The sequence below is a fragment of the Microcaecilia unicolor genome, chromosome 2 (assembly GCF_901765095.1).
Source record: "Microcaecilia unicolor chromosome 2, aMicUni1.1, whole genome shotgun sequence".
NCBI classification, from domain to species: domain Eukaryota; kingdom Metazoa; phylum Chordata; class Amphibia; order Gymnophiona; family Siphonopidae; genus Microcaecilia; species Microcaecilia unicolor.
The window spans coordinates 459,631,735-459,654,800 of NC_044032.1; the positions used below are offsets into that span (position 1 = coordinate 459,631,735).

The following is a 23,066-nucleotide window of genomic DNA, read 5'->3' on the forward strand; positions in this document are numbered from 1 at the left end:
CTGTATTTTAATCTATGATTATTGTATTTTAATTATTGTAGCTCTCTTTGAACTATTTTTGCCTGGTTTGTAATGAAAAACATTTAAATAAAATCAATGTTTATCTCTTTAAACCACCTAGCCCTAAAAATGCTCCAGGAGAGTAATAGCATAAAAACATACAATCACAAGTTAAAAAAAATATTTGGTGTTTAGATCAGGGCTGGAGACTGCAGCTATGAATTTTTAAGTGCTGCACTAGTGACAGAGTTTACAGTCAACAGAGGCTGGGCAGATCCAGCAGCCTGAGTCTAACCGAAGGTCAAACAGGACACAGCAGGGCAGGAAAGTGGCAGTTCCACCTGGCTCTGGCCATACGTACACAGGCGCACACATACTCACTCGTCTGGAGCCCTATAAAACCCAGAGATGATCCTTAGCTGGGCACCAACTTCATAACATGGCCACTAAGGTAGACATAAGAATGAACGGGCACCAGGCAAACATGGCGGCTGGAAAGGAGCACGTGATGGCAGTGACCAGGGATTACATTAACAATCCGAGGCTCTGTAAGTACCCCACACTTTACTCAGGTCTATGTGCAGCAGCTCTCCGTCTGGGAATTTCAAAGGAGTTCAGCAGGGCAGCAATAATTACCCTTTGCTTTCCTATGTGAGGAGCATGAAAATGCTCTATAGCAGCTAAAGGAGTTAAGAGAGCCTGACGCATCTGTCTGCACTGCTCGGAGTGTTCAGTTTAATCTGAAACTGAAAAACAATTCTAATCCAACACACTTTAGCTACTACAGAGCTAATGCCATATTATTTTAGTGTTTTCCAATCACTTCAGCTGGTGAAAGAAAAGCAACATACAACAAAGCCAACCCTGAAGGATGGTTTCCTGTGTGCTGTAACTGGTTGACAGTATTTTGGGGGCAGTGGTGGGTTAGGCACTATTTTGCCGACTCTCTTTTCTGTACTTTGACCTGCAGAACATACAGAGCACCTTTAACAAATACTGAATTTACTGCAACTTTATTGCAACGGAAGCTGTGCTACCTGCCCAGTGCCCACCCTATTGGCCTCTGGGAAATGCTTGTATCAGATTTTCAGATTAAATTCTTTCAGTGATATTCAAAATGGTCACAAACCTACTGGGAAGGAGAACTACAATTGCACCATGTAGGATTATAAGGATTGGACCAAGTTTATTGCAGTGGTAATCTGTGCCTAAATTCAGTTGTGTCAATTTTCAGCCAAGGCAATTATATTTTTAATTGCTAGCTGCAGGATTTCAGAAAATACATATATGCAGCATCACTATGTGGATAGGTGGTATCACTGAATATGGGTGGAAAATGCTGATCCCTGGTGGCTATACTTATTGCAGTGATATTCAGCCTCTATCAGGGAAATTCTATCACAGGGCATCTATAAATAGTCTCCCAGAAGGTGCCAGGTAGGAACCTATCCTATAAATGAACATGGGGGCATGCTTTCCTTTATGGAATATCAGTGTAACAAGTTCAGTGCATATGTAACAGTTAAGCATAAGCGCATACACTAGCCACAGAGATGCAGGGCCGCCGAGAGATAGAACCGGTCCAGAGGCAGGGTTGCCACAGCCGCTGCCTCCCCCACTCCCCCACTCAGGATGCAGTTGCCCCCCCCTTGGGACACAGCTGCTGCCCCCCACTTGGGACGTAGTTGCTGCCGCCACCCCTCTCTTATTTGCTTGCTCAGGCCGCCACCGCCCCCACCCCCACCCCCTACCTTCCTGTGTCAGAGTATCTGCTCCTCCCTGGCCTCTAAAGGGGGCCCCGCGCCGGGTTCTGTCTCTCTCCTGCTCCTGTGTGCCTTGACTGGGTTATTATGTTAACACAATCACCCGGGTCCCAAAAGGAACAGGAGAGAGACAGATCCTGGTGCTAGGCTCTCCTTGGAGGCCGGACCTGGGGAATTTTGCCCCCTACTCCCCCCCTCGGTGGCACTGCAGAGTTGGTGTAAGTGTTCACACCAACAAGTTGGAGATATGTGTGTAAATTACAGTATTCTATAAGTTATGGGCTTGATTCTGTATATAGCTCTTGAAAATTCCATGTGGGAAAAAATACGCATGGGCATATTCTGTAAGTATGACTATATTTTATAGAATAGACTTAAATTTCCGTGCGGTATGTAGAATACGCTGAGTGCCGCTCCATGTGACCAAATGTATTCGCGGCCATTTACATCATGTTTTACTTGGTGTAAATCTCAACATCTAAATTAGGCGCAGAGTGGGGTGTATTCTATAACAACGTGCATAGATTTTAGAAATGCCCATGCCTTGCCCATAGCCACACTCCCTTTTCAACTATCTGGCTTATTTTCGAAAGGGAAGGACACCCATCTTCCGACACAAATCGGGAGATGGGCGTCCTTCTCCCGAGGTCGCCCAAATCGGCATAATCGAAAGCCGATTTTTTGCATCCTCAACTGCTTTCCGTCGCGGGGACGACCAAAGTTCATGGGGGCATATTGGCAGTGTACCGAAGGCGGGACGGGGGCGTGGTTAAGAGATGGGCGCTCTCGGCCAATAATGGAAAAAAGAAGGGCGTCTCTCACCAGCATTTGGTCAACTTTACTTGGTCCCTTTTTTTCACGACCACGCCTTGAAAAGGTGCCCGAACTGAACAGATGACCACCGGAGGGAATTGGGGATAACCTCCCCTGACTCCCAAAGTGGTCACCAACCCCTTCCTACCCTAAAAAAAATATTTAAAAACATTTTTTGCCAGCCTCTATGCCAGCCTCAAATGTCATACCCAGCTCCATCACAGCAGTATGCAGGTCCCTGGAGCAGTTTTTAGTGGGTACTGCAGTGCACTTCAGGCAGGCAGACCCAGGCCCACCCCCCCCCCCACCTGTTACACTTGTGGTGGTAAATGGGAGCCCTCCATGACCCACCTGAAACCCACTGTACCCACATGTAGGTGTCCCCCTTCATCCCAAAGGTCTATGGTAGTGGTGTACAGTTGTGGGGAGTGGGTTTTGGGGGGTGGGTTGGGGGGCTCAGCACCCAAAGTAAGGGAGCTATGCACCTGGGAGCAATTTGTGAAGTCCACTGTAGTGCCTCCTAGGGTGCCTGGTTGGTGTCCTGGCATGTGAGGAGGACCAGTGCACTATGAATGCTGGCTCCTCCCATGAGCAAATGCCTTGGATTTGGTCGTTTTTGAGATGGGCGTCCTCGGTTTTCATTATGGCCGAAAACCGGGGACGACCATCTCTAAGGTCGACCTAAATGTTGAGATTTATTTATTTATTTGTTGCATTTGTATCCCACCTTATCCCACCTCTTTGCAGGCTCAAAGTGGCTTACAATTCATCATGAGTAGTGGAAGAGTGTTAGTAATATAAACATTTAGTATTGCATGATCTTGGTTAGTATGATGATAAAAACAAAGTAGTAGTATACAAGCAGATTTTAAGAAACAGTTCTGAAATTAAATAGGCGAGTTGTATAGTGTATATTCACTTGGGTTGGTCTTTTTGGTATGCTCTTTCAAAGAGATGGGTCTTCAGTAATATGCGGAAGCTCGTTCTTTCATAGATCGATTTCAAGTGTGCTCAAGTAGGTGAAGTTTGACGAGTGCATTGATTTGTATGTCATTCCTTTACAACTGGGGAAGTGCAGATCAAGGAATGTGCAGGATGATCTTCTGGCATTCCTAGGTGGTAAGTCTATTAGGTCAGACATGTAAGCTGGTGCGTCTCCATGGATAATTTTGTGAACTAGTGAACATATTTTGAACGTGATGCATTCCTTAAGTGGAAGCCAGTGTAATTTTTCTCGTAAGGGCTTGGCACTTTCAAATTTTGGTTTGCCAAATATGAGTCTAGCTGCCGTGTTCTGGGCTGTCTGGAGTTTCTTGATTATTTGTTCTGTGCAGCTGGCATATAGTGCTTTGCAATAGTCTAGATGACTAAGCACTAATGATTGTACTAAGTTATGGAAAACACTCCTTGGGAAGAAAGGTCATATTCTTTTTAGTTTCCACATTGAGTGGAACATCTTCTTGGTTGTGTTTCTCGCGTGGTTCTCTAGTGTTAGGTGTCGATCAATGGTGACTCCAAGAATTTTTAGGTTTTTGAAATAGGAAGGTTTAGAGTTGGTGTGTTGATGGCGGTGTATTCTTTCTTGTTGTGTTGGGAGGTTAGTATTAGGCATTGGATCTTTTCTGCATTGAGTTTCAGCCGAAATGCATCTGCCCCATGAATGCATGATTTTGAGGCTTTGGTTGATGTCATTAGAAATTTCTTTTAGGTCTTGTTTGAATGGGATGTAGATCGTTACGTCATCCGCATAAATGTATGGATTGAGGTTTTGATTTGATAGTAATTTTGCCAGGGGTATCATCATTAAGTTGAATAGAGTCGGCGAGAGGGGGGATCCTTGTGGTACTCCACATTCAGGTACCCATGCGGCTGAAGTGGTCGAGTTAGATGTTACTTGGTATGACCTTGCGGTTAGGAATCCCTTGAACCACTGGAGGATGTTGCCTCCAATTCCGAAGTAATCAAGGATGTGTAGTAAGATTCCGTGGTCTACCATATCGAAAGCGCTTGACATGTCAAATTGTAGAAGTAGTATGTTCTTACCAGATGTAATCGTTTGTTTGAATTTAGACATGAGGGTTACTAATACTGTTTCGGTACTGTGGTTAGACCTAAACCCTGATTGGGAATCGTGGAGTATAGAAAATTTATCTAGATAGTGTGTAAGTTGCGTAGTCACCAACCCTTCGGTTAATTTGGTTATTAAGGGAATAGATGCTACCGGTCTATAGTTAGTTAGTTCACTAGCACTCTTCTTTGTGTCTGTGGGTATGGGGGTGAGTAGGATGTTTCCTTTTTCCTTCGGGAAGAATTCATTTTGTAGCATGTAGTTCAGTTGTTTCGTTATCCAGCTTATTTTCGAAAGAGAAAAACGTCTATAGTGCGACCTAAATTGGGAGATAGACGTTTGTCTCGCAAAGGCACCCAAATCGGTATAATCGAAAGCCGATTTTGGGCGTTTCCAACTGCACTCTGTTGCGAAAACGAATAAAGTTGACGGGGGCATGTCGGAGGCGTGTTGGAGGCGGAACTGGGGCGTGGTTATCAGCCGAAGAGAGATGGGCGTCTTTAGCTGATAATCGAAAAAAAAAAAAAGGCGATTTTGGGTCACTTTTTTTGGACCCTTTTTTTTCACTAACAAGTCCCAAAAAAGTGCTCCAACTGCCCAGATGACCACTGGAGGGAATCGGGGATGACCTCCCCGGACTCCCCCAGTGGTCACTAACCCCCTCCCACCAAAAAAACCCCCACTTTACAAACTTTTTTCCAGCCTCTATGCCAGCCTCAAATGCCGTACCCACCTCCATGACAACAGAATATGTTCGATCCTCTCACAGCCTTTCCCTGGGTCAGATGTGGCTCTCGGGTGCAGTACAGGGTCACATCAGCATTGCATTGTGGTGGGTGTAGGGTATTGGGCTCCGTGATTTCATTAGCTTGTGTTACAGTCTCACGATGTTGGTAGTTGGTAGGCTCTTCTCCCATGGTGCTTTTCCCCCTGCCTACTGGGTCAGAGTGTGCCCTGTTGTGTTTCCTGTTGTAGTCCATGTGGTAGTGGCCATTTTTGTAAGCCAGTTTTAGTTCCCTTTCCTGTGGTAGCCACATTAGACAACTTAGTTCTTACCTTGAATGTGGCTGAAAGAGGGTATTGTACAGCATTCTGCCAGGTCTGACCTACTGCTCATCTCACTACCAGGGAGACTCGTTGCCAGTGGGGCACAACCTCTGCTCTGCAGTTAACTGTGAGTAAAGGCGGTTATTCCAATAAAGGACGTTTTCGGAGAGATTAGTCTTCAGGTGTCAACTGGTGTGCCAATGTTATATAGCAGCAACCAGTCCTAGAGGCCTGCGAGTATGCAGGTCCCTGGAGCACTTTTAGTGGGTACCGCAGTGCACTTCAGGCAGGTGGACCCAGGCCCATCCCCCCCCACCTGCAACACTTGTGCTGGTAAATGGGAGGCCTCCAAAACCCACTGTACCTACATGTAGGTGCCCCCTTCACCCCTAAGAGCTATGGTAGTGTTGTACATTTGTGGGTAGTGGGTTTTGGGGGAGGGGGTTGGGAGCTCAGCACCCGTGGTAAGGGAGCTATGCATGTGGGAGCTTTTTCTGAAGTCCACCGCACTGACCTAGGGTGCCCAGTTGGTGTCCTGGCATATCAGGGGGGCGAGTGTACTACGAATCGTGGCCCCTCCCACGACCAAATGGCTCGGATTAGGCCGTTTTTGAGCTGGGCGTTTTTAGTTTACATTATCTCTAAAAAAAACAAACGCCCAGCTCAAAAACGTCCATTTTTTCAAAAATTCGGTTCGGCCCGCCCCTTCACGGACTCGTTCTCGGAGATAAACACCCATGGAGATAGGCGTTCGTGTTCGATTATGCCGTTTATGAATTGTTGAGGGGCAGATGTCATCAGGTTGTTTGGGCATAGGTCTAGTTTGCAATGGGATTTGGCAAATCTTTTGAGCGTTTGGGAGATGATGTTCTCTGATAGTATCGCGAAGTTGGTCCATGTCCTGTCCGTTGGATGAATGCCAGGGGCTGGGTCTAGGCAATTAAGGAGTTCAGTATAGTCGGTGGTGCTGACAGGTATTTGGGCGTCCATGACAATATTATCGAAACGAAAGATGGATGTCCATCTTGTTTCGATAATACAGGTTTCCCCGCCCCTTCGCCGGAACGTTCTTAGAGATGGACGCCCTTAGAGATGGTCGTCCCCGTTCGATTATGCCCCTCCATGTGAGTTAGCAGTTGGGTGCACCATGTTACAGATTATGCTTAGTGAGTTCTGCACATAAATCATAATTAATGCTGATTAGTGCTGATAATTGCTTGTTAACCTCCAAGTGATAGTACTGACTAGCTAGTTAACCAATTAAGTTATGCGCATAGTTATAGAATTCGCTTTGATTTCTGTGTGGAAATTAAGGCGCCATATATAGAATCCCAGGGTAAGTGTGTGAGAGTCCCGCCCATGCTTCACTCAGACTCCTCCCATGTGATTTGTACTGTTGTATTTACAGAATAGCATGTAGGTGGCATTTGGGCATTTGTACAGGTATATGCACACATACACATGCAAATGCCATAATTCTAAACATTTATGCACATAATAAACATGTAATTGTTAGTGGTTATTTTATAGCATTGCCCCCTATTCTCTGGATACTATACATGGTGCCCAGAATTGGGTGCACATCTGAGATGTGTGCACAGCTTAATTGGCTAGCGAGCTTTTAACCATCAATAATTGGATGCTAACGACTAATTATTGAATTATTTGGCATCCATTAGGATTTGCACGCATCTGGCTGTGCAATATTTTATAACGCTGGGTGCCTAAATCCCACAGCGCACAAGTTAAAAGTGGGTGTGGGTCCAAAACGTTGCACACACTGCTATAGAAGTCTCCGCACCCAACTTTGGTACCTGGGTTTACACCAGGCTGTGGGAATTGGCACTATGCTAGTCTATGAAGGCTGTGCTCCCTTTATACAATAGCACTTAGCCCCGATATTTTCCGGTGCCCATTTTTGAGTGCCATTTATAGAGTTTTCCCCTAAATGTATAGTTATATCATCTACTTTAGGACTGCTTTTTAGCAGGTCTATAGTAAGATACATGATTGAACGCATAGCACCTGAATATCCTGTTATATGTATAATTTGAAGGAAGTAAACTTCACTCAGACTCTAACAATACCTTGTAACTGAGCATCAGACATTGAATTCCACAGTATTTTCGTCAGATATGTATAATTTGCCCAGCAAATGATGGCAGAAAAAGACTTATAAAGGCTGTTGGTGCTGTATCTGCTGTGCAGTGCAGGTTACTTTCCCCATGTTTGTGTTGCCAGGGTTGTACTTTCCACACAGTGCAGGTTGCGTTCCTTATGTTTGTCTTGTTGGAGTTCTGCCACCCCATGTGGGTTTCCCCAGATGCCTTTGAAAATCAGCAGCCAGATGAGCTACATGCTTACTGGTGCTATGTGTAACTCTTTTTGTCTTTCATGTATACAATGTTGTTTCTTTTGTTCTGGTACAACATGATTATAATTGATAAGGCAGAATCCTATGGTGAACTTTTACTAAAGTTTTGCGTGTGCTAACCTTTAATAGTGTGTGCTAAGTACCCCTTAGCCCATAGGTATATAATAGATTGTGCAGAACTTAGTGTGCACTAATGTCCGTTAGAATGCACTAAGCTTTAATAAAAGTGCACTTAGGAAAGGCAATTATTTAGAACAGTGGTTCCCAAACCTGGTCATGGAGGCACCCTAACCAGTTAGGTTTTGAGGATATCCACAATGAATATTCATGAGAAAGATTTGCTTACACTGCCTCCACTGCATTCAAATCTATCTCATGAATATTCATTGTGGATATCCTGAAAACCTGATAGGCTGGGGTGTTTTCAGGATCAGGTTTGGGAATCACTGAGTTAGAAGCTATTATGGGAGAGAGCAGTGGTGAATGAGGTGGCATTTGACCAGAAGATTTTGGTTTGTTTGCTTCAATCATTTGATATGCCGTCTTTTGTCAAACAGCAAAAGGGTTTACAAATACATCCAGTATAAACAGAAAAAACATAAACCAATAGAAAACATATCACCTTAAAGACAAGATGCCTTCAAAGCCTAATATTCCAAGGTAGCCAGTCATTCCAATGAATGAAAAGTGGTTCAACATTCAGCAGTAGCGACAGTGTTTTTAAAATTTTTTAACACCTACCTTGGCATTTAAAAAAATACATGTTTTGACTGCTGCCCTACGGACAAGCTGAAACACTGAATTTACATATTTATTTATTTATTAGGATTTATGTACTACCTTTTTGAAGAAAATCACCCAAGGTGATAGACAGCAAGAATAAGTCTTATAAGAAATAACTAGTACAGTGATGGGCAACCTTTTGAGCTTGGTGTGTCAAAATTCACCAAAAAACCGAGCCTAACTCGGGTGATGTGTCACTTCAAGAAAAATCACTGCTACTAGGAACGCCCCCCGGGCCCCCCCTACCCGAGATCGCTGCCCACCCGAGGTCGCCGGGCCCTGCCTCCACCCGCTACCGGGCCCGGAACTAACCTTAAAGCCTCCTTTCACGTTGCAGCAAGCAGCAGCAGGGCAGACCTCTCCTCCTTCCTTCTGTGCTCCGCCCTCGTGGACGTTACGTCAGGCGAGGTCAGGACACGGAAGGAAGGAGTGGCCTGCCCTGCTGCTGCTTGCTGCGACATGAAAGGAGGCTTTAAGGTTAGTTTCCGGGAGCGAGGAGGGAGGGCGGACCACACTGCGGCGGCGCCGCGTGTCATCCAAAATGGCTACGCGTGTCAGTGCTGACACGCGTGTCATAGGTTCGCCATCAGGGAACTAGTATAAGCAATAGATAATTACAGCAGTAAAAATATTCAAATAACAATACAAAGCATGGCATAGTATACTACTTACAATGTCAACAGATTGCACAACAAAACATTTTAATAGACAGCATAGGGTGTAAGCAGAGATGGATCAGATCGATAGATAAAAGAAAATAAGGGGATTAATTTAAAGAAAGCTGCGCATGAAGTAAAAAAGGTGCATGAATATGACTTCAGCTAGGGTAGAAGTGGATATGCAAGTCTTGCTACAGTACCTGTAGTCGGTGTTAGTTCTTGTGTGTATGTGACTAGCAAGTTGTTTCTTCCATTAAATACTTGGGAGAAGAGCCACAAGATAGTTGTCCATTGAATGAAGCCTTTCATGGAATGCATTCCAGTGTGTTATAGCTATGGGTGGGCATGGGTGGTCATAGGCCCACCCATTCTTGGCTCAGGCCCATCCAGTGGTGGCACCTTACTCCCTCTCTCCCTCTGTGCTGGTGGACAGGTGACTCCCTCTCTCTCTGATCCCCCATCTGTCCACAGTGTACCTCCGAGGCGTTGCCAGTGGCAGCAATGATTCATATTAACGGTCCTGCAAGATTCTCTCTGCCTCAGCTCGCCTGTGAGAAAACAGGAAGTGACATCAGCGAGGGCAGGACATAGCAGAGGGAAACCTGCGGCATTGATGCAGGCAGCATACATGAATATCTGCTGCCGCCGGTAATAGCTTGGAGATATACCGGGCAGAGATGAGAAGGTTTGGAGAGAGGAGGAGTTGCTGGTCCATGGGGAGCAAGATGCAGACATGTTGGGTCATGGGCAGAGGAGATGGGAGGGAGAGATGTTGAATGCAGGGATGGAGGGGAAGGTTAAAAAAAACCCCTGTACTTTATATGTCTATGAGGGAGTGGTGGTAGGAATGGCAAGGGAGATTCTAAGCTATTGGGGGGGGGGGGGGGGGTGGAAGGACCCACCCAAGTTATCTCTGGGCCCACCCAAAATAGTTGGTCAGGCTATGCCCTGTGGGGGGGCTACTCTAGAGAGGGTTCGCTGGTGGGTGTCACATCGTGTGATGTCCTTTGGAGAGGGTTTGGTTAGAGATACTCCTTGGGAACACCTTATCAATCTTTGAGGTGTGTAGAGGGAGATCCCATCCTTCAAGTACTCTGGCCTGTTTCCTTTAAGGCTTTAAGAACCTTGAAGTTCAAACATAGAGATTTAAATTTAGACCTGTGTTGTACTGGTAGCCAGGCTGAGCTTACCGATGCTTTGTAAAAAGGCCCCTGAATGAATTTTCCTCCAAGCCTTGCTGCTCTTTGATTCACAGATTTCTAAGATTTGAGCATGTTCAACACTTAATATATTCAATTACCACCTCCTGAATTACATTTTAATGAACACACTGACTAGCTGCATTTTATGCAAGAACATTTATGGCTCTTCTTTCAGTCTGTTAAAGGATTAGTAATGCCATTAGTGCTCCAAATTTCAGACCAGCCTAGCACGTTCATTTCCTTTGGTGACTGGGGGTGGAGTGAAACAAAGGCAGGAGAGATTCCTGGAGACAGTAGCTTTTTAGGTCTCTGCTGGTGGTATTGCCAAAGTAATAAGCTGTAGTTGCACTTTCTGCCTACCCTCCTACAGCAGGAATTTTTACCCTACATTTTTAATGAAAAGTGTAGCAGATACCTAGTTCTGAACATTTGTGACACAAAATACATTTTGCAGTCAGAAATACTCGGAGTGGAGTGGAGGAGTTGCCGAGTGGTTAGTGCAGTGGACTTTGATCCTGGGGAACTGAGTTTGATTCCCACTGCAGCCCTTCTGACTCTGGTCAAGTCACTTAACCCTCCATTGCCCCTGGTACAAAATAAGTACCCGGATATATGTAAACCGCTTTGAATGTAGTTGCAAAAACCTCAGAAAGGCTGTATATCAAGTCCCATTTCCCTTTCCCTATTGGAGATTCTAGATGGAATGTTGCAACTATTGAGTTTCTGTTGCTACTATTTGAGATTCTACATGGAATGTTGCTATTCCACTAGCAACATTCCATGTAGAAGCCTGCCCTTGCAGATCAGCAACGCAGCTGTGCAGGCTTCTGTTTCTGTGAGTCTGATGTCCTGCTGCAGGACGTCAGACTCACAGAAACAGAAGCCTGCGCGGCCGCATTGCTGATCTGCAAGGGCAGGCTTCTACATGGACTGTTGCTAGTGGAGGAGTAGCCTAGTGGTTAGTGCAGTGGACTTTGATCCTGGGGAACTGAGTTCAATTCCCACTGCAGCTCCTTGTGACTCTGGGCAAGTCACTTAACCCTCTATTGCCCCAGATACAAAATAAGTACCTGAATATATGTAAACCGCTTTGAATGTAGTTGCAAAAACCTCAGAAAGGCAGTATATCAAGTCCCATTTCCCTTTAGTGTGTGAAAGGTTCACCATCTGGGTAGGCAGTGGAGTATTATGGTCTCTCCAGGATACATTTGGCATTTGCCAGTGCATCACTGTGGTAAAGCCCCAGAAATGCTGGGGTGGGAGGGGTTTCTACCAGCACAGCAGTCTGAGAGAACATCCTTGCATTGACCTATTCAAATATGGCACAGCACGCTCTCACTGGAAAGAGCTCCATCACTCAATCTTAATGTTTATCCACTCCAACCCTAGCTGAGATAATATTTAACCATCTCTCTGACCTCATGTGCACCTTTCTTTAAATTAGTCACCTTATTTTCTAACACCTTTTACTCTCTTACCTATCTGTATGTTACATCTTTGCTTATACCCTACACTGTCAATTAAAATATTCTATTACGTATTGTGTTGACATTGTAAGTAATATACCATGCCATACTTTGTATTGTTTTTGAATATTTTTACTGCTGTAATTGTCTATTGCTCATGCTTGATTTATTCTTACTATACACTGCCTTGAGTGAATTCCTTCAAAAAGGTGGTAAATAAATCCTAATAAACAAACAAATAAATAAATGAAATAAAATAATGACAGGGCTGGCAAGGGGCTCACATTTCCAGAGGTGGATTTTTAGATCAGTCTAGAATTACAATACTACAGTACATTGGGATATACATTTTTTTTCTAACCCACAACCACATTAATCCAAGCAAAGCTTTTAAATAAATGGAACAAGGACTAGTGTGTCCTCAGGTATAAAAACTTACGCTTAAGTTTACTAAGCGGTGCTATGGGCACGTTAGTGTTTTTAACGCATGTAAATGGTTTATGCACGTTAAATGCTAACGTGCCCATAGAAATGTATAGGCGTGTTAGCGTTTAATGCACCTTAAAGTTACAGACATGTTAAAAACGCTAACTTACCTTAGTAAACATACCCCTTAGATTGTGAGCCCTCTAGGGACAAAGAAAGTACCTGCACATAATGTGTACAGCACTGCATACATCTAGTACTGTTATAGAAATGATTAGTAGCAGAAATAGTTGTAGTAAATTAATCCAGTCGTGGAATAACCAAAAGCCTCCATCTGGAAAATGAGTCTCTTGGTGGCGAGTATGGACAAGATGTCCATTTTCTAACACTTACCGTTCACTCTTTTTAGTTCATTATTTTTACTCTGAAAGTTTGAAAGTAGAAGTCTTGATCTAGCAGAGATTTATGATAACTTGCTAGCACAGAGCTTTGTAGCTGGTGTAATTAGGCAGGATCGTTAGGTAAGCCTTATTGAGGCATATTTTCAAAGCAGTTAGTTACAAAGCTTTTATGTAAATGGAACTAGGATTAGGAAGTCCTCAGTGTCACGCTGAAAGAGAACACAGACAGGCCTCTTCTTGCGGCATTTGGTGCATACAGTATACTAAAATACGGTCTGCGATACAGACAAGTGAAAATCAGTGCATGATTCAGTGATGTTCAACACAGTTTCTAATGGTCATTGCAAGCTCCGGTGACTATTTTATTTATTTATGACATTTATACCTCACATTTTCCTGTACAATTTTAAGTTCAATGTGGCTAACAAGCTAAAAAGAAGTCATTACGAAATTTGAAACAAAATACATAAACCCACACATATCAATAAGGAACGATCATAAACATATAAAGAATTCAATAATAAAGCATAATGGGGAGAATGGAAGGGGAAGATTAGACACCAGGATCAACTGACAGAAATTTTTTGAAAGGAAAGATTTCAAAAACTTATGGAAAAACCAAATAATCATGTCAGGATTTATATTTTTCGACAAGGAATTCCACCATTTAGTACCTTTGGCCGCTGTTTCCTAAAGTGTGCTAGCATTTTTGTGTTTCAATTCTTTTTATTAGTTTTCCATACAGAGATAAACAAGAGCCCACAACTAGACAACAGATAACATATTACAGCAAATTGTAACCCTGGAGCTCACAGGTAAAACGCAAATATCCATTTCTAGATTAAGATAAGATTAAGAAAAGAGACAAAGAAAGAAGAGAGGGGAGCTGGAGGAGACAAATCAAAGTACAGAGCATGCTAGAGATATAAGATACACCAACAGTTATGCATTTCACTGAACAACATTGAAGTAAGATACAAGCAGGAACCATTTCTCCCTATAACACATAAATTGAGGAGACTGCTTAGCAAGGTGGGATTCATACTTGTACACTTGAAGCAACAAGTTCCACCATTCCTGGTAAGTGGCTTGGTGCAAGGACTTCCAGTGCGAGAAGATTACCTTCAGCCCTAAAGATACCATGGTGTTAACTAGGGACCCTTCACTGGGAGTCAGTAGACTTGTATAGCACTGATCCCTGAGTATCACAAATTTATAAGAGATTGAGCCAGGAAGATGAACGGTATCAACCAGTTGAGACCAGATTCCTGACTAGTATTGCCGGATGCATACACAGTCAAATATAAGGTGTGCTAGCATTTTTAACGTGCACTAAAAACTATCACATTCTAACGTTAGAGACACCCATAAGAATATAGCATTAGCTCATTTTTATTGCATGCTAAAAACTCTAGTTCGCCTACAGTGTGGCTTAGTAAACAGGGCCCTCGTTATGAAAAGTAGCTGAATATATAGATTTATAAACTACTTTCTTACAGGTAGGAAAAATGAAGATGCAGGTGGTCTCTTGCACCAAAGATTGAAATGTGAGAAGGCAACGTAACAAGGGGCAACGTATAGTCAGGGGCAATAGTATACAAAATCTGAAATATGAGAGCACAGAGTTTGAATACAATCCTGTCCCTAATAGGAAGCCAATGCAGATGAATCAGCAAAGGAGTAGCTCTCTCAAAGCGTGGTACATGCATGACAAGTCTAGTCGCAGTATTTTGGGCAGTTTGCAGTTTCCTTAAGATACATTCTTTACACCCTGCTTAGATAGAATTGCAATAATCAAATTGGGTCGAGACAAGAGATTGGACAAGTAATCTGAAAATATCAATTGAAAAAAAGGGCCAAATGCACTTCAGCTTCCAAAGTAATTTAAAAGATTTATAGTAACCACTGAGGACACATGAGATTCAAAGGTTAAGTGCCAATCAACATCAACCCCTAAAATGTTTAGAGTGGACTCCAAAGAATAAGAAATCCAGTCTATGCTAAAATTGCTACATTAGAAAAGTTTAAATGCAAAAACTCAAGTGAAACAGTCTGTACTATACAATATCCCAGCCTGTACGTGGCCACAGCTGGGCCAGTTGGTTCTCAGCCTTGTACACTAGCACCTACCCACAGGTATGTCATTGTCTTGAGCAGGGTAAGTACTTATTTTCATTTGTTCATGCTTAATTATATAGATGGGGGCTTTGCAAACCAATGTCCTAAGCCATTTGCTATTAGCTGCTGTAACTCTCTGCAGCGTCAAGGAAAACAATACTTTACTGATGGGCTATGATGAATAAAGAACAAACACAAATATTAAGCTAATCATTATTATATACACACCATTTTTATGGCCTTCCATGCACTCCACAATGAATCACTGAAATCCACTGGGGACCATAAGCCCAGCAATAAGGCAGCTAAATTTAGCTGTTCCTTAGTGTTTAATCTTTAACTTTCCATGGCAGCAGGGAAAAGTCTGTATTAGAGCAAAATTCTTGACCACTAATGCCAGCTGGAACCAAACTTGGCAGCTTGCCACCACAGCTGGCCAAGCAACACCCTCCATGGCAGTGGGGAAATAGCTCTTCTACCTTGGCAAAGCATGCTTTTCAGAGCCAGAAAAACCCCGCCGAGATGATGCAATGGCATTACATAGTTTAAATGGGGAAATTCAGGGCTGGCAGAGGGACCATTTGTGCTTTAACAAGCTATAGCTTTGGAAGGTAAGGAATTTATTTTAATTTAATAACTTACAAACCACTGAGTCAGATCGTAGGAGTGGTGTAAAATAAAAGCTTTAAAAAGGCAATTCTATAAGCTAGCTCCTGAATTTAGGTGCCATTACTGTTCCTAGTTAATAGAAAACTAGCGCTTAAGTGTATTATTGACGTCAGTAATTGATGGAAACATGTGTAAGTTCTAAGCACTATTCTATAAACAGGGCCCCTAACTCAATAAGGGGCCCTTTTACTAAGCTGCGGCAAAAAAGCGGCGGGCGCTAGTTTTGGCATGTGAAATTGGTGTGCGTTGGGCTACTTTTTACCAAGGTCTTTTAAAAAATGGGGCAGTAAATGGCCATGTGCTGATATTAAAATTAGTATGTGGCTATTTACTGCCTGAGCTCTTACTGCCACCTGTTTAGTATGTGGTAAGGGCTACTCATGCGGTAATCAGGCAGTGCACAACGATGCGGCCGTGCTGCCGATTACTGCCAGGAATGCCACCGTGGTAGAAAATAGAAAATTATTTTCTACTGCGAGAAACTGCCCATGCCAACTTCAAAACTACCACCGGGCTCCCGTGCTACCTTGGCAGTAGGGCTGATTTGGTATGGTATGGTGCGGTAGCCCTACTGCGCCTTTGTAAAAGGACCCATTAGCTGGTACTTGTCAGGGAGGCATATATATGGGCAGAGAATGGGTGGGGCACGGGCAGGAGCAGCTATTTTACAAATATCTACACGGAAACATAAGCAGCACGAAGTGGGCAGTTTCCATATAGAAGTGACCATTTCGCAACTTCCACGTAGCAGGGACGTAGCTAGGTGGGGCCACGGGGGCATGGGCCCCCACAGATTTAGCCATGGCCCCCTCTACTTTCGACCCCCCCACCACTTTCGATCCCCCTTCCGCTGCTGCAGACCCTCCCTGCCAATTTCGGTCCCCCTCCCGCCGCCACCAACCCTCCCCCACCGCCGCCAGGTACCTTTGCTGGCGGGGGTTGCCAACCCCCGCTAGCTGAAGTCTTGTTCAGCACCAGTCTTCGGCGCTTTCGCTGATCTGTTTCTATCAGTCCTGACTCCTGATGTCCTGCGTACACGTCCTGTATGTAGCCCCGTGCAGGACGTGCATGCAGGACGTCAGGAGCAAGGTCTGACAGAAACAGATCAGCAAAGGCGCCAGAGACCGACGCTGAAGAAGACTTTGGATGGCGGGGGTTGAGGACCCCCGCCAGCAAAGATACCTGGCGACGGTGGCGACGGGGGAGGGTCAGTGGCGGGAGGGGGGGTCGAAAGTGGCAAGGGGGGTCGGTAGTGGCAGGGGGGAGTCGAAAGTGGCGGGGGGGTCAGTAGCGGCAGGGGGGTGAAAGTGGCAGGGGGCTCAGAGGCTGGGGGAGGCAGGCTAAACTGTGCCCCCCACCTCGGGCTCTGGACCCCCCTCCCGCCGAGGTCTGACTATGCCCCTGCCACGTAGAGGAGTAGCCTAATGGTTAGTGCAGAGGGCTGAGAACCTGGAGACCTGGATGCGATTCCCACTGCAGCTCCTTGTGACCCTGGACAAGTCACTTAACCCGCCATTGCCCCAGGTACAAAACTTAGGGGCCCTTTTACAAAGGTGTGCTGGTGTTTTTAGAGTACGCTAACAAAAGAGTGTGCTAAACACTAGAGAAGTCCATATATTCCTATGGGCGTCTCTAGCACTTAGAGGGGCATAATTGAACGAAAACGCCTATCTCCATGGGCGTTTATCTCCGAGAACGGGTCCGTGAAGGGGCGGACCGAACCGTATTTTGGGAAAAAATAGACGCCCATGTTTTATTCAACAATGTGTGAGCTGGGCGTTTTTGTTTTTCAGCGATAATGGAAAATGAAAGCGCCCAGCTCAAAAACGAATAAATCCAAGGCATTTGTTCGTGGGAGGGGCCAGGATTCGTAGTGCACTGGTCCCCCTCACATGCCAGGACATCAACCGGGCACCCTAGGGGGCACTTTTACAAAACCAAACAAAAAGGTAAAAGAGCTCCCAGGTGCATAGCACCCTTCCCTTGTGTGTTGAGCCCCCCAAATCCCCCTCAAAACCCACTGCCCACAAGTCTACACCATTACTATAGCCCTAAGGGGTGAAGGGGGGCACCTACATGTGGGTACAGTGGGTTTGGGGGGGTTGGACGACTAATAAGCATTAAGCAGCACAATTGTAACAGGTAGGGGGGATGGGCCTGGGTCCACCTGCCTGAAGTCCACTGCACCCCCTAACAACTCCTCCAGTGACCTGCATACTGCTGCCAGGGAGGTGGGTATGACATTTGAGGGTGAAAATAAAAAGTTGAGAAACTTCATTTTTGTGGTGGGAGGGGGTTAGTGACCACTGGGGGAGTCAGGGGAGGTCATCCCCGATTCCCTCCAGTGGTCATCTGGTCATTTAGGGCACTTTTTGGGGCCTTATTCGTGAAAAAACAGGGTCCAGGAAAAGTGTCCTAAATTCTAGCTAAAAACGCATACTTTTTTCCCATTATCGGTGAAATGCGCCCATCTCTGTTCGGCAGATAACCACGCCCTAGTTCCGCCTTCGCCACACCTCTGACACGCCCCCATCAACTTTGTCCGCATCCGCGACGGATTACAGTTGAAAACGTCCAAAAATCGGCTTTCGATTATACCGCTTTATTCGTTTTTGTGAGATAAACGTCCATCTCCCGATTTAGGTCGGAACTTGGGCGTTTTTCTCATTCGATTATAAGCAGGTTAGTGTGCTCTAATCATTAGCACGCACTAAAAATGCTACCATGCCTTTGTAAAAGACCTCCTTAGATTGTGAAGCCGAACTATTCAGAGAGGTCCCAAGAGAGGAGATCTCCAGGGAGAGAGGTCCAGAGTGAAGGGGTCCCCAGGAGAGAAGCTCCCAGGGAAGGAGTTCTTCCTAAGTGGTGGCTGGACCACAGTACCTGTGGGGGAGTCCCAGGGAAGCAAGGAGTGGCCCTGGCTCAGAGGTTTGCACCCTGTAGAGGCCCAGGAATTGCTTGAGAAGGAACAGAAGACTACAGGTAAAAGTACCGTTATTCTCTGTGAAGACCCAGGTCCTGAGTGTCCTAGTTGGAGTCAGATTCAGAAAATGCCCACTAAATACAACGTATTATCAGTAATCCAATATTCCTATGTAATACACAGCTTAGTAAATGATTACTGTATTATATATATTTTTTTGTTTTTTTCTTTTTCTTCAGACCATCAGAGGTAGACCCAAAGTCACTTGTTATTCACCATATCACTATTTATATATGGTGACAGGGTTCATACCCTTCTTGTCATCGGTCGCTGATGTTTATATATTCATAGCGTTCATATATTTTGACAAATTTTTCTATTTTCAAAAATCTCTTATATATATCCATAAGGAAATGAAATGAACTTCTTTTACTTAGCTTTTATAAATCTTGATATCATGTCAAGCTGAAAGGTGGGGCTGCATACCGACACGTGTTTCGCCAGCAAAGCTTTTTCAAGGTATGCCCCTTTATGTCTCGGATTGAGTATCCACTATTCAAACCTCGTTAGTTCAAGATTTATAAAATCTAAGTAAAAGAAGTTAATTTCATTTCCTTATGGATATATATATAAAAGAGATTTTTGAAAACAGAAAAATTTGTCAAAATATATGAATGCTATGAATATATAAACATCAGCGACCGATGACGAGAAGGGTATGAACCCTGTCACCCTATACAAATAGTGATATGGTGAATAACAAGTGACTTTGGGTCTAGTTGGAGTCAGGCCAGGACTTATGCTTGAGTAACTGGAATTGTACTGAAGGTAGAACTGCTAAGAGAGAAGGAAGTAAATGTTATCGAGGTTGTTGCCAGGGTTGAATGGAGTCTGTGAGAGGGGAACACACTGTATTGCTTGATCACCATTGAAGCTTTCCTTTCGACTTTGCATTGCAAACTGCCTGTGCATGTGAGGTCCTGCAGCCAACCGCAAGTCACACTATCACAACGGATAAGCAGGCATAAAAAGCAGCCTATGCACAGTTAGTTATCAGGGTATGGCAACACTGTTCCCTCTAAGCTGAGCAGGAGTCCTTTATCTACATTGCTGCCAGTGAGGGATGGTGCTTCAATATTATGTTCTCAATCGCTAGAGACAGACAGATTCCCTGGAGTCCTGCAGAGATTGCCTGTCCGTCACTATTGAAAATGTGATAGTGAAACAGCACCCCCCACTGGCAGGACTGTAGGTGGCGGACTCCTTCTCAGCTTAGAGGGAACAGTGTATGGCACTGCATATCAACCCTACCCCAATAACTTCCAGGCATCACCACATACCTGGATATTCAGTGCAGGGTGCTGGATAGGGATGTGTCTAATTCAGCCAGTGGTGGGCATCATTTAAAAATGGCTGGCTGTTGCTGGTTCAATATTGACTGGAATAATAATTGAGGCAAATCTCACACTCACTGTAGCAGCACATATTGGGCCCATCAATAATGTGTGTGGTGCCTACTCTTCTCACACAGACAGAAGGGCCAAAAAATGCCAGACCTACTGTAGGATTTGCTTCAGGAATGATGCTGGGTAGCTGTTGCCGTTGGTGAGGCTGGCGCTGGTCATTACTGGTTCTCAGTCGGGAAAGCTCATGAGCGGAGCAGGTGGGGGGAAGAGGGGTTGGTGGTTGGGAGGCGAGGATAGTGGAGGGCAGACTTATACGGTCTGTGCCAGAGCCGGTGATGGGAGGCGGGACTGGTGGTTGGGAGGCGGGAAGTACTGCTGCGCAGACTTGTATGGTCTGTGCCCTGAATAAGGCAGGTACAAATCAAGGTAAGGTTTACACATATGTTTGTCTTGTTGGGCAGACTGGATGGACCGTGCAGGTCTTTTTCTGCCGTCATCTACTATGTTACTATGTTACACTTCATATTTACAGCGTGTTCACTGCTGCTTCCAGGACTCTACATTACCAGCTACTGGTGTTGTTTATTTATTTATTGCATTTGTACCCCACATTTTCCCACCTATTTGCAGGCTCAATGTGGCTTACACAGTACCGTCAAAGGCATTTGCCCAGTCGGTGGATAACAAATACAAAGTTGTATAGTGATCGTATGAGGTATAAGTGGAGGCTCAAAATGGATAGAGATTTTAGATACCCACTGTTTGAAAAGATCCATCAGAGTCAGTGGCAACTGGCCTCCTGAACAAGATATACATCCCTTCCCTAGTCAGAGCAGTAGCAGCTAGAGGTATACAGGGCATATTATCCTAGAGGTCACCATATTATACTACATGAAAGGGATGTGGTATAGAAGGCTGTGGAGCTGGGTAAGTGATGTGGTAATGACATATGAGGCTTCAGTGGCCACTGCTTCTTGCCTTTATGTCCTGCATTTCTATAGGGGATTATGAGGGCGTGAGTCCAAGACAGCAATGCAGGGGTTAAGGATTGCATTATATCATGTGCGTATGTGTAATCGTTGTACTTCATAAAGGAGAGCTGTGAGTGAAGGATTGAGAATAAAGAATGTATATGTGTTTGTTGGTAAGAAAGAGAAGTATTGGTAATACAAAGAACCCAAGTTAACATAACAAGTATTTGCATGTAGTACCTCCATTGTATGGAAATTTCCCTCATGTATCTTCATTGTGGCTATGTTTAAAATCTGACTGGCTATCTTTAAATTCTGACTGGCTAGATGTGTCCTGAGGACCAGGTTGAGAATCACTGCTTAGAACCAAACTTTATTTAAAAACAGAGCGTCAAAGTTACCCAGTTCCAGATTTTAGGCCAGTCTGGGATTTCTGACAACCTCATCCTGATGCATTATGGGACCTGCAGTGCTGATTTCAATTGGTAGAATCAGGAGCTTCAAACAGTACACTGCCACGGGTTGTAAATTCAAAACCAGAGCTGCCCAAAAAATCTTTCTTCTGGAATTGGGTAACTTAGCAGGCTCTGTCTGAATAACAAATAACTGCTAATGATGACTGAAACAAATCCAACCCAAATCAGCAGGCCCTTCTGAGTATTCTGCTCTGTCATGTTCCCAAAAAGTGGCTACTTTCATCTTCCTCATATTAGTCAACACGGCTTAGTTTTCCAAATTGACCACTTGGCTGCGATCCAGCACTCCACTTGGCAAAAAACAGCAAACAGTCACAGAACACTTGACTCTTATTGAGTGCCTTTTAAGCCTTGCATTCGCCCCGGTTTGTTCTGGAGCTTGTGGCAGGTGAATCAGGACTCACCTGGTGAGGCTCTGTGGGATCTCACACTTTTAGCATTTATTAAACCTTTGGGTGGATTGTAACTGGTTCTGTCAGAACACCTCTCTCTATTGACTGTCAACACACCACCAGCAGCAGAAACCTGCTGGTATTTCACCCTGCCCCTATCACCTCACCTCTGATTTGAATGTTGACAACCAGTAAGGTCGGGTTGATTCTGCTGTGTGCTTGCATCATATAGTATGTGGATAGGACAAGCTCCCTTTGGGAGAGGCTCAGAAGACTGCAAGTCGATGAGCAACCTGCAGGCCACTCTGTGCAAGGCAGTGACGTTGCCTGTGAGAGTCTATATCTTTGCATCACTCTTTCACTCTATGAAGCATGTGTATACTTGTGGGTCCAGGGTGCTACAGAGCAAGCCGGCATGCACACTATGGACAGGGCTGGTTTTGGACATGGTGGAGCCCAGGGCAGAAATTAAAGGGGACCCTTGATCTCCTCTCCTCTCCCCTCCCCCTAATCTCCCTACCTGCATTGCTACTACACAGTCTGGGCAACTCTTACCCTTCTCCCCACTATGGTCCGTCTTCCTCCCCCTCACCTCAGCTTGCAGGGGGAGGGGCTGCAGCAGCAGCAGCATGGCGGGGGTGGCAACAGCATGGTGGGAGGGTGGCGGCAGCAGCAGCATGGTAGGGGAGCCCAGAGTAGTTTCAGTGCCTGGGGGCCCAGAGTACTCTCAGTCCGCCCCTGTTCTTGAGACCGTGGTTTCAGTGTGAGCTAAATTGCATTGTATTGCTCTGTTTGGTGTTTGATTTCTTCATACTGTTCATGCTGTAAGTGATGCTTTAACAAACTCCTGACGTAGGCCTTTTGACCGAAACATGTCTCGTGTCAAGTCTAGTTTTATTTTGAATAAAGCTTCTCGTTGCATTGGAAGAACTGTCTTTGTGTTGTGCGCTGCCTCTGCTGTTTTGTTGTTCTGCAACTCATTTGAAAGCATGTGCTTGCCTAGTCCCCATGTTCACTCACAAACTATTACTGCTATCATACCTGCAGCTAGGCTTTGCACTTTTCTCTGCTATTTTGGAGAGGTGAAATGTGGAGGGGAAGGCCATGAA

The 23,066-nt window shown here is 44.8% G+C and overlaps 1 protein-coding gene across 1 annotated transcript in view; it reads left to right on the forward strand.

Moving 5' to 3' along the window:
- Positions 1 to 332: 332 nt before the first annotated feature.
- The window catches only part of ATP6V1B1 (ATPase H+ transporting V1 subunit B1), a 177,121-nt gene continuing 154,387 nt past the window's right edge, over positions 333 to 23,066 (forward strand). The window contains 1 exon segment of the mRNA XM_030192550.1: positions 333 to 548. Within this exon segment, the coding sequence (XP_030048410.1) occupies positions 440 to 548 (109 nt within the window). The 5' untranslated portion in view covers positions 333 to 439.